At 36.3% G+C, this 12499-nt stretch overlaps 1 protein-coding gene and 1 long non-coding RNA gene across 2 annotated transcripts in view; one reads left to right on the top strand and one right to left on the bottom strand.

The window, feature by feature from the left end:
• LOC143609676 (uncharacterized) overlaps window positions 1–12499 on the top strand; it is a 212513-nt gene that overhangs the window by 102424 nt on the left and 97590 nt on the right. The window lies entirely within an intron of this gene.
• LOC143609671 (putative FBD-associated F-box protein At5g38570) lies at window positions 2705–5597 on the bottom strand. Its single transcript, XM_077084362.1, has 3 exons — window positions 4675–5597; window positions 4450–4593; window positions 2705–3181 (listed from the first exon to the last, which is right to left on the bottom strand). Exons 1-3 carry the CDS (start codon window positions 5515–5517, stop codon window positions 2876–2878), a joined length of 1293 nt encoding a protein of 430 aa, XP_076940477.1. The 5' UTR covers window positions 5518–5597; the 3' UTR covers window positions 2705–2875.

The following is a 12499-nucleotide window of genomic DNA, read 5'->3' as shown; positions in this document are numbered from 1 at the left end:
CTTCAAACTAAAAATCAACTAATACGTTATTAAGAGAATCCTACTATGAACAAAGATAACTTTGGTGACATGAATAATAAAACTTTATTAGAATAAATAGAATACGAAATCATAACAAGAACAAAGATTATAAAAAAGCCATACTGAAAATTTGGTTAAATTAAAGTTGTGATAGACGATTTTGCTCGTATTAAATAAAACTTCGGTTAACTATATTTTAACTATGTCTAATATATATTATATCTAATGCTAAATAAGTAAATAATTAACATTTTAATATGTATGGTCAGCTCCGGTTTCAACCGTGAAACCAAACTGGTGAACAGTCTTACAGTTTTAAACAAAATAATGAACACTCAAAAATTTGTTATATGATTATAAAAGTATGTGTTTCCTGTTTCCCGCTGCATCACGCGGGCACTATTCTAGTTTAAATAAACAGGGCATGATAGTCATACAATTACTTTAATTTTTATATTAAATAATTTAATTAGTGAAACAAACAATCACTGGAGTAATCTATACTAGCCGTGTGCCCGCGCGATGCGGCGGGGTATGCACACAAACATGTTATCGGATGCATAACCGGTGTTAAAGCGTGTATTATGAACAAACTAATGTATAATTGCATTTTCGAAATTTCAAACTTTTTTTTATAATATCTAAACTCATTTGGCTTACATCTTGCTATAACTCAAACACGTTTTGACCTGCCAAATAGGGATAAGCAAATTCGGTATCGGTACCATACCGATACCGATTTGGTACCGGCGGTACCAAAGTTTTGAGTTTCGGGATCGGTATGGTACAGTATTTCCCGAATTTTTACCTTTGGTACCGGTACTGGTATTGAACCGAATATTTTGGAATCGGTACCGGTACCAAGAATTTACAAATTTCGGGATTTGTATTTTCGGTACCGGTACGGTACCGAGCTCATCCCTATTGTCAAAGTCCTCGATCGTTGACTCGAAAAAATAAAAAAGAAATTTAAAAATGATCAAAACTCATTTTGCTGGGCATTTTGACCTGAACCAAAATTGATACTTTGTTTTAAATGTCACGAAATCATTTTGCTTATAATACGCACATCGATTTTTAGTACATCATATATTGAGACGTCAACAAAAATAAACACGTCGTTATTGTATGTTTGAAATTTATTATATTTAAAAATATAAAAGAAAAACGAAGAAAAAGGAAAATAGTTGAAAATACGAGTAAACTTAATGGGATGGAAGAGTAATTATTAATTAAATTTACAAAAGTTGAGTATAGTTAAAGGGTTAAATTTGTAATTATATTTTTGGTTCATAATTGCATATTTGAGTTGTACTCTTATGCTTAATTGACTTGTACATCATAATAAACACATCAAAATAAATAAAGTTTACATTGAAACGTCAACAAAATTAAGCACATTGCAACGGTAAGTCCGTTTTTTTTAAACATTATATATAAAAAGATATAGAATAAATAAAAATTTTAAATGAATTTGTCAAATAAATGGGTAAAGATTAAGGGTTTATGTGTAACTATTTTATAAATTAACAAAGTTTTGTTGAAGTTGAAGGACTATATTTGTAACTTTTTTCTAAAACAAATATTATTAACTGCCAACATGTCCAAAATACTATACTACCCCTAAAATTTCAAATTTGTATGCATTAATAATTGTTTATTATGCAATAGTGATTGTACCTCTTAAAATTTAAGAGATCATTCACTCATGCATTATATATAGTAGAGATAAGCAGTGGTGACAATATTAAATGCAGATATTAAAAGAAACTATGTTTATCTAATAGTGTACCTTGGTCCATTTCATTGCAAGTTATGCTAGTAACATTTATAAAATTTGAACCTAGTTGTGATCATTTGTTCCTTTTTTTTGTGTGTTTATCGCTTAATCCTTGTGTCCTAGTTTAATTGCATTTAGTTTAACATTAGTATAAATTTAAGTTTTAGCTTTTATAAAAAGATGAAGCATATAGTACTAACCACACGTTTTCTTGAAAACTAAAGTGTTAATTCGTCTTTTTGAAAGACCAAGTGTTTTTCATGGTTGGGTGAACCATCATCACAAATGTGAAAAAGAATGATGGTTCTTACATCAATAGATGCTTCGGTAGGAACTTCGCTAGAGAATAACTACTGCTCAACAAGTGCCACTTAATCACCTGTTTCTACCATGCCACTACGTGCCATTCTTCAACAGTAAATAATACTAGTTTATTTTGCTACTGATCTGCAGTTTGTCTAATTTACCATTGATGAACAATGGTAACTCACTAGTGATGATCAATTAATATTGAAGACCATATTACATGCAACGTTTTACCAATCATGCAAATCTAGATAAAAGAAAAAAACAACTTTCAGTGAATAGTTAACAAAAAAAAGTATATAATTTCTTCATCTCACCAAACAACCTCGAGTTACCATTGTTCATCAGTAGCAAAATAAACTAGTATTATTTACCGTTGAACTATGGAAACATATAACACGCAATGTTTCATCAATCATGCAAATCAAGATAAAAGAGAAAAAAACAACTTTCAGTAATAGTTAACAAAAAGTATAAAATTTCTTCTAACTCGAGTAAATCTATTTCACACTTTCAAACTCTGAGTTAGTGTATCTTCCAATTTCCTAGTTGATGTTATAGTAAATCCAGTTATACAAAAATGATGAAACCATGCCATGTAACTCATGCAATACAAGTTGTACATTACACCAAATTCATAACTCACAATGATCCCATACCGTTGACCCACAAAATTCATACATTTTAAACTTACCAGTCAATAAGTCAAAATGAAAAGAACAGACTGAAGTTCAAAAACCCGGACTCAAATTCAACACAACCGTCGAATCAGAGTATAACCAATTCAACACCTTGTGGTGTTCTTGGTTCAATCTGCTTTTTGGCACAAGATCTAGCAGCTTTCTCCTTCTTCACCTGGTCATTGTCAATCGGGGTTCGCTCCAAAACCTGGTAACGAGTGTCGATTATGATCTTTTGGAGGGAAACCGCGTTTTCAATGAAGTAAACAGCCAGTTCAACATCACTGGTGCGACCGTAATAGCCCACTATTTCCAGCAACTGAAGATGTTTATGGGAATGCTTAGCCACCTGCCTTACCTTTCTTCTTCTCTTGGCTGGTGACATCCAATTTAGCTGCAAGATACAACACAAAGGTGCATAAAATGGGTCGTGTTCGTGGGTTGGCGGGTCAAACCAGGCATCAACCAGGAAATTTGACACAAACCTGAAAACCATGTCATAAGTTTCCACGGATCAACACGAAATTTTATATTTTTACTTTCTTTGTGCTTTATTACTCTAAAGAGTACAAATTTACAACCCACAATACAAATGCATATAAAAAAATAATATGTTTAAAATATAAAAACCTGATGTGTTTTAACATTGAAGTTTAGCAAAAGAAAAAATATATATATATAAATAAATAAATAAATAAAATCATCTTAAATAATGGCAAAACAAACTAACAATAATGATATTAAGTATAAAGATAAACAGGCCTGCCCATGAACCCGACCCAAACCGACACGTTTAGCCAAGCATACTCAAGGGTTTGATTGCAAATTGATCCCGTTTAGACCAAACCCAAAGCCGCAAATTCATGTTAAGTTGTGTAAGCAATTCGCACCCCAATATGGGCCCCATTATGCATGGTCATGGCATTTACAAGTAAACCAACATTACAACTTTTTGTTGCAAACCAACCGTAGTCACCAACATGACAAACTATAGAAAACCTTACTGTGATAAGAACACGGTTCTGATATATTGAAACAGGTAATACTCAAATACTCCCTCCGTCCCATTTTAAATGTCGATTTTTCCGTTTTTGGTTGTCCCAATTTAAATGTCATTTCCATACATATAAATTCAATTTCCAATTGTGCCCTTACTATTTATGCTAGATGTTTCAATTTCCAATTTTTGGTTGTCTCAATTTAAATGCAATAATAACTTAAAGGACATTATTGTCATTTCACATCTCATAAAATAAAATGATCAAATTTCTTAATTTGTGTGTGTTTGGGTCCCATGACATTTAAAATGGGATGGAGGGAGTAATTCATAAACTCACCCTCTGTCCCATTAAAAGTGCAGCTTTAAGTAGACGCATAGTTTGAGAAGATAAATGTCTAAAAAACACTTAAGAATGATAAAATAGCATAATCTTGAGTACCCAACTCACTATCATCATTTTTTTGTAACTATAAGGGTATATAAGTAACTTAATCTTTAAACCCTGCCTCAGGATTTTAGAGAGAATGTCCCAAAATCGAAAGTGTTGCAAGTTCCATCGATTTTTTTCGGTACTTAACATCCCAATTAATCTAAAGATTATTTCAAGAATAATAATTGGTGAAGATTAAACTATATCCATTAATTACAGGTAGAGCAAGAACCTGCATCACAAATCTCTGCAAATTTGGACACGCCTTTGCCAAAGAAGTGAACTCAAGGAGACTATCATCATCCCACGCGCCCACTTTCAATATCAATTGCTTCAGTTTTGGCAGTACAGGGAAAGAAAGAAACTTTATATTTTCCTGCAAAAGAACAACACAATTTTAAAAGCAAACTATTCATCAACGCGAATACAAACTCGGGTTAAAACCGACTTTACTAACCTCGGGACGGTAGATATCCAATGTAAGAATCTGAAGGTGAGAAATACAACAAGATATCTGTCCAAACACATTATTTTCAAACCCTGAATACCCTTCACCGATCGAAATCTCTTCAAGCTTTGGAAGATTATTAAGCTTTATAATTATCCCGGGCCCGAGATAGCTAAAAGACTCAAGATTTGAATCCGTTATCTCAATAGACTTAACCCCAATACAAAACACTATCTCAAAGTACTTCAACACAAGCGATTTCCCACTAATTTTCACATCTACCAAATCACCCGACCCGTGAATCGATAACTGTTGAAGAACCGGACAGTTAACTAACAGTTTTGCAATTGTATCTTCACTCACATTAACACATTTCAGAAATAGCGATTTAAGCGTCTCGGTTTTGGGAAAGGACAAACTGTTTCGTTTGACGGTCAACCTTTCGAAAATCTTGATCGGGAAAGCATAGTTTCGCGGAGTTTGACGAAGCGTCTCACCGTTTTCTAACAAATCAAGTTCAAGCTTTTGAACCCGTTTGGACACTGCAAACTCGACCCATTTATCAATGGCGGACTTGGACGTCTTATCAAGGTCAAAACAGATTCTTAAATCATCAATGGTGGGACCCTTGTGTTGGCGGATCACACGGTTGACCCAGTTGATGTATTTGGGTCGCTCTACAACGCGCAGCTTTGAATCGACTGCTATATCATCTAACTTGTCGTTGGCATCAAAATCAAGACAGTATGTTTGACGCCATAGGTATCTCCATCTTGTTGAGAGCTTGCTGGTGGACGCTGCTTCTTTTAATGGCAGAGTAGATATTATAGATATAAGTATATCATCCGGCATTCGGCTGATGAAATCATTTGAGTTAAATCCATCATTAACCCCCTAAACATACACAAAAATAATAAAACATTAGATTAATTCTAACAATCAAATATCAGTTAACATAAATAATAATAACAGCATACACAATAATGATAAAACATTAGATTAACTCTAACCGCTATGCAGTCGATATCGCTGATATATCACCATGATATATCAGTGATCAGTCCCTTGGTAAAATATCAGTACCTATAATTTTGGCGATATTGGATCGATATTTGACCAATATTCCCATTTTAAGTCTGAATTATCAATTTTTAGTGTTTTAAGTGTTAATCAGTTCCTACTTGCTACGATTGTTAGTGTTTTGGAAGTTGCAAAAGGTTAATTTGTTAATCAGGATTAATCTTCGCCTAGTCGGGATTTTTACAACCATGACTCTAACAATCACCTATCACTTAACATGCATACATAATAATAATAATATTAATAATCACAAAACATTAGGTTAATAATCATAATAATTTACAATCCACTATCAATGAACAATTTTAATTGACACAATTGAATATATTTGTTGTTCAAAAGAGTTGCTAATTAGCAAGTAACTATCCCATGTAGATAAAATTGGGGCAAAATTACAACAATTAACATGCAAAACTGAAATTGAATGGATTTAAAAAAAAAGACCTTATTTCGAGCGATTCGAGGTCTTTTTCTCATCGATTAGGGTTAGGAAGTAATGGGTTTTGGATTTGTACAATTGGGGGGTGTTTGGTTTGGTGATTGATGATTGATGATTGATAGTATACTAAAAAGAAGAAGAGTGAAAGAAGATGGCAGTCAGTGGTTTGGTATAATAATCAGCGTAGAATTAGGATGTAGTAGAATTGTTGGATTCCATTCCATATGACTGCAATTTGGGGGAATCTTTTGTAAGATGTTAATGGTTTCATTCTACTCATTGGGCCCAACTATCATCATATTACTATTATGCATCTACATATTGGAAAATATAACTTTTGGAATGTTATTTCATGGGCTAAAAGATGTTTTCAAGTAATCGTTGGTTGCTAGTCGAGTGTGAGGTAGAGACTAACGATTAATCAGGAGTAGTCGGTGATTATTCGGGATTGATCTCCGATTAATCGGTGCTTGATCGAGATTTTTGCAACCATTGTTAAAAGTATGACAACTTATATGCAAATAGTGACAATTGTAAGAATCATGTAATAAACTGGTACGTGGTGCATTATAGATCATTGAGAGTTATAACAAAATGTGATAAGCATAACCTTGGTGTGTTAAACTTAAAATAAAAACGTACAGATGTTTATGTGATTTTACAGTTCAGTACTTATAATTGGTTTTGTATTAAACGAATCTCTAGACATGAGTGTGCAAGTGTTTATGCAACTGATGACAGTAAGAATTGTATAATACACTTGTAGATAGTGTTTAGGGGTTAAAATGGAATGTGACAAGTGTTTACTAATTGTCTTATGTGACAGACTTAAAACAAAAATGTATAAGTGTTTATGTGATTTTGTAGACTTAGTAACTAGTTTTGTATTGAACAGTCCTCCAAGGTGTACATAATGTCATGATGCTATTATGTGATAGCATTAGTAGAAAAACCATATCAATTTAAAGAATATAAAGGAGGTGAATAAGTTGTTTTTAAATTCAATTTAAGGTTCATCCAACTTTCATTTGGATCATAGATATGACATGAGATTAAGAAGATATGCAAAGAGATTGGTAAACTAGGAATAAATGATATTGCATGTATAATGGTCAAGTGGATCCAACGTATGCCAACTCATGACCTTCTACCAAGAGTTATTTTGTCACTATCGTCTCTCTTAACTAGTAGATATCATAATGTACAAATAAGAGGTGACAATGGAAGTGGGTTGGGGTGGATTTGGGTGATAGGTTAGAATGGGTATAGGTCAGGATGAATTTTTAAAATAGAGGGTTAGGATGAGTATGGGTCAAGATGGGTATAGAGGTAGGGTAGCGAGAAGACCCAAATACCCATGAAAGATCATCCGCGGGTCGCCTAGGACTTACTCAGAAGTCATCCGCGGAACTTTCTTATAACCCACATAACTTAAGTCACATGCTTGGTTTTAAAAAGCGAGAGGCGAACAAAAGCGATGAGGTCTAAAACTGAAGCGCGAAGCGCAAAGCGCAAAAAGCGAAAGCTTTTCGTATATGAGGCGTAAGGTTTTTATATAATTTTTTTTAAATATATATCTTATGTTTTTAGCATCCCAACTCTAAATGTAGCAATAAATAGATGTTATATATGATTCAATATATAAATTATCTACATGTACAACCTAAAAAACATATTTTACAACATTTTGATGCATAAAAACGACATCTGTACGAAAGGCGCTCGCTTCTGGTTCGCCTCGGCTTCGCCTCAGACCGCTTTTTGCCTAAAAATAGCGCCTCACTCTCGCCTTTGAACATTGCTCGCCTTGAGTAGGCAAAAGCGATGAAGCTCTCGCCTCGGCTCGCCTCAGGCGCGCTTTTTTAAACCAAGGTCACATGAAGATTAAGAATAAACTCTAGGGACAATCTGCGGCTTGATCATGATGTCCTCAGAAGTCATCCGCAAGGCATTCCCTTCATGCGCAAAGATAACTAGAGGGTGACATTAGAGAATCAGTTGTAACTAACTTCCTTCTAGAAGATTTACGCGAAGATCTTTTCTTGGAAAACACGTGACATAACAGCCTATTTGAAAAAGGACAGCTGGCGAGGTTGTTATAACCGTGCACATGGCCAGCTAGCTCGTCCTATCACATGCGGACACGTGTCCAGGTTGTTACATAAGCATCTTCTAGAAAGGGACAGCTGTACCAATAATATTCCCTAACCCTTCGGCTATAAATACCTTCTCCGCCATAACAAGGTATTCATTAACACCTCACCAATCTCATCAATTACTTCAAGTACTTTCTCTCTTTAAGAACGATACTTATTCTCGCGCCGGAGGGTGGTTACGGGAAGACCCCCCTTCTTATCCTTCCCGTAACGAGCTCACGGTGGTTGTTTTGCAGGTTTACGTCACCAGACTTGCAGGATTGAACTCGTATCATCAAGTTGTTAATTACCCGACCCATATCCTGTGGAATCATCGGTCCAACCTCTTTGGGGTTTGATCCATGTTTCTTCATTGGCGCCATTCGTTCTTGTGCTAGAATTTCGAGTATTTTTCGTTGTTTTGGATGGAATGAGTCAATCTCTTCAAGGGCCGACGGAAACTCCGACAGTTGCAAGGCGTTCTGCTAGAGTTATGGCACTTGGAGGTCCGACTCCATGTGATTTGGGACATGTAACGATGGAGACTCGCCGGGCTTGTGGAGAACCAGATCTGGGAAACATATATGGAATTTCTCCTCCAACAAGATCTCATCATCAGAAAGTCAGATATGAGGGAATCCAATCTCCCGAGGAATGGTTGCAACTACAACAAGCAAAAGATATGGCTGAGTATGAACGCATGTTGCGTCAAGAGAGAATGCGTGCAAGAACTCTGGTTTACAATGAGCATCTGCTTCGATCTCCATCCCCTCCTTCAACAATTAGACGGAGTCAGATGCGAGAAAGCGTCAGAACCGAAGCATTTTCTGATGAAGATATCAGGCTGAACCTGTTAGTGGTCGGTTTAGGTATCAATCCATCCTTGGGTGAGAGAGATATTAGGTTAAACCTAATCAGGTTTAACTTAGTGTTTCTTCAGTATCCACTTTGGGTTGTGTATCCCACTTTAGTCTATTAACGGCGTACGTAAAACAATCTCGCGTCACATTTTTCTCTTCATATCGTTAACAAAACATATTTCAGCTCATAAAATTCAATACGCGTGTGAACAAGACTCGCTTAGTGTATGTTTTATTCACATATATCGGTATTATTCATATTTCATGTATTAAGTTTATACTAATCTAAGTACCTACATATAGAGAGATCAATATGCATCATTGGTATTTTGTTAATGTATGTTTGTTGAGAGAAACTGAGAGAGAAGTCTGCGATGAGAGTGAATTCTTATGAAGAAAACATCAAGTTACTACAAATTTAAAGAAGAAATCAAGTTTGGAGTGATTAACAAGCTAGAAAATGGATACTCTAGTTGAAATCTGATGGTCGAGTGTAAATCATGTACTTATTTGTATTATTTTATATGTTTAGTTAGTTTAGTATGAGAACAATGGTACTTCATACGTGTTTATATGTTGCAGGTATTTAAATGATAAATATGCTAAATTGGGACTTGTACGAGCATGGGATGAAGTCTTGGGATGATCGGAGAGTAAACGGAAGCTAATAATTGTGGAGAATTGAGCCTCAGCATGTTATACAAGCGTTGGATTGGAAACAAGACGAAAATATGGAATTTTAGGTCTCAGCGTAAGTTACTCTGGTCCTGGCGTAACTTACGCCAAGACCTGACATAAAGGACGTAAGCAACTTATAAAACAGTGGTGCTTGGCGTAGAAAAACAAGACCTGGCGTAACTTACGCCGGGTAACGAGTAACTTACGCCGGGTGCTGATATGTGACGCGAACTTACGAGTTTTTTAGGGTATAAAAAGCAATAATAAACCCTAACTCGAGGAGGACTTCTCTTGGCCGTTTCGGAACATCCTGGGACGATTTTGGGTGCTAATAAACATCAACAAACATCATTCGATCGATACCTAACGAATTCCAATCATCAATTGAAGATCTAATGGCTACCATAAGAGGCTAATCCTCTTCGAATCATATCCGGGATGTAAAGTTTGTAATGTTTTCAGTTTTCTCATGTGACTAAGAACGTTTATGTATAATTGTTTATGGTTAATCTATGATTATTGATGTTTAGTATTTCTGTGTGTTCAATCGGTTTAGGTTTACGTTGATCTGAACGATTAGTTACCAGTTGCTATAATAATTGATCATAGGGTTGTTTGATTAGGTTGAATACGACAAAGCATATAATTGCCCTTAACTGAGTCACACTGGCAGGGACTGTTTGATAACCAGTGCCGTGTGTAAAGCGATTATTGTTGCCTATGGTTTTGTCTAGTTGATCAGTATGTAGTTAACCGTTAATGATTAATCTGTTAGGTTGCATGAGATTACTGTTAGTTACATACTTGGAGTACCGGGTGTGATTTGCTTTGTTAATTGCTTAAAACTCGTTTACTTGTTCGTTGCTTAGTTCTCTAAACTCACTTTAGTTGCTTGTGTAATCAGCACTAAAACCTGCTACTTCATAATATTAAATCTGTTACACGATTACATTGACCACATACTCCTGGTGGATACGATACCTTATTTAGCCTATCTACGTAGGTTATTTAGGATTTTGCATGACTTGAACGACGGTCATCAAAATGGCGCCGTTGCCAGGAAGTTAGTGCGCTTAGTGTTTTTCGTGTAAATTGATTTTTGTGTTTATTTTAGTTTTAATTTAATTTTGATTTTCAATTTTAGTTTAAATTTTATTTTACAGTATTTTACGCGGGTTGTGTTAGTTGTGCAGGTTACAGGTTTATACGCACCCGCCATTCGGGCCGACAGTCTCCGTTAATTTACGAGCCCGAAATTGAGAGGTTAGCTCGGCAGAACTGAGTACAAAACAGAAACTCAGAGATGGAAGAACAAAACCAGAACCAGAACCAAAACCAGAACCATAACCAAAACGAAAACCAGAACCAGAAATAACCAAAACCAAGACCCACTTCCACAAAATAACGCATTTCATCCGAAAACATACCTGACCCACCAAACTTCAATACCCAAAATAACCAAAATCACTCAGCTCGTGCTTCCAGAACCCGAAATCAAAACCGAATCCGAAATCAAAACCGAAACCTAAACCTAAACCGAAACCTCAACTTTGACCAAGCCGGACCATCCGCTCCAAATAATAACCCCAACCGCCGAGTTCGGATAAATATCGATGATGTTCAACCGAGTATTCCGACAGAAGATGAAGACGAGGGGGAAAATAATAATGAAAACGAAGGTTTGGAGATCGATAGTGAGGTAGACAGATGGGTTAAAGGTAATTGTGCAGTTGAGCCCGAGAACGAGGGTTTTGAGCAGGAAGACGTGGGTTATGATGATTGGGATGAAGAGGTAGAAGAGCCAGTCATTCGGAGACGGGCTGAACCGGTTAACATAAACGAAGGGGTCCAGAAAGGGTGATTCGGGCGGAACGACCCGAAAGAGTTCGTGGTATCCCAGTTAATAGGGGCGGTTTGGGAAACCCCGGGGGGCTTAGGTGAAATTATATGGCCCCGGTTCATGGTGTTAACAGTCGGTTTAGACCGGCTATCTCAGATGGAGCATCCCCGTTGGTCCCACAAGAACGAGTGCCGGGACAGCAAACTTTCAAGTCCCGGCCATCTTACATCAACATCGTTCCTCACTTCAACGGGATGGCTTCAGAAGATCCGTATTCGCACTTAACTGATTTTTCGGCTATTTGCGAGTCTATTAGTGATGGTACGTTCGATCAGGATGAAGTCCGGTTGCGATTATTCCAGTTTTCCCTAAAAGACAAAGCAAAACTCTGGTTTAATTCGCTGCCGATGCACAGTATCAAAAATTGGGCCGAGATGCAACATGTTTTTCTAAACGAGTTTTATTCACAGTCGAAGACTAGTGAGGCCCGTTCTGAAATTCGCAATTTTTCACAGTTGTCTGGCGAATTGTTCCATGAAGCCTTCATCAGATTTAAAGACATGATTAGAAAGTGCCCACATCACCAGATCGAACTGTGGGAACTGGTGAAGTGTTTTGTTGATGGTTTGACATACGAGGACCGAAAGCATCTTAAGGCCTCGTGTAATGGTCAGTTGTTGAATCAGCCTGAGGAAGATGACTGGGAATTTTTAGAGTTTATGTGTGAAGATTCCAAGGTAGAAGCAACAGATGAGAGACGAAGACGGGGTACTTCATCCAGGTCAGTTAAGTCAGTCACGAG

Source organism: Bidens hawaiensis, unplaced genomic scaffold (assembly GCF_021521415.1).
Source record: "Bidens hawaiensis isolate Kalapana, Puna unplaced genomic scaffold, B.hawaiensis_p1.1 tig00008984_1, whole genome shotgun sequence".
Taxonomy (NCBI): Eukaryota; Viridiplantae; Streptophyta; class Magnoliopsida; order Asterales; family Asteraceae; genus Bidens; species Bidens hawaiensis.
This window is presented reverse-complemented; position numbering and strand designations above follow the sequence as displayed.

Excerpts from the sequence above, each read along its gene's own strand:
- LOC143609671 (XM_077084362.1), bottom strand. The coding sequence starts at position 5,517 with ATGCCGGATGATATACTTATATCTATAATATCTACTCTGCCATTAAAA. Across the intron at positions 4,594-4,674 it reads TGGATATCTACCGTCCCGAG|GAAAATATAAAGTTTCTTTC; the intron begins GTTAGTAAAGTC and ends GTTCTTTTGCAG. Across the intron at positions 3,182-4,449 it reads TGCAGAGATTTGTGATGCAG|CTAAATTGGATGTCACCAGC; the intron begins GTTCTTGCTCTA and ends TGTATCTTGCAG.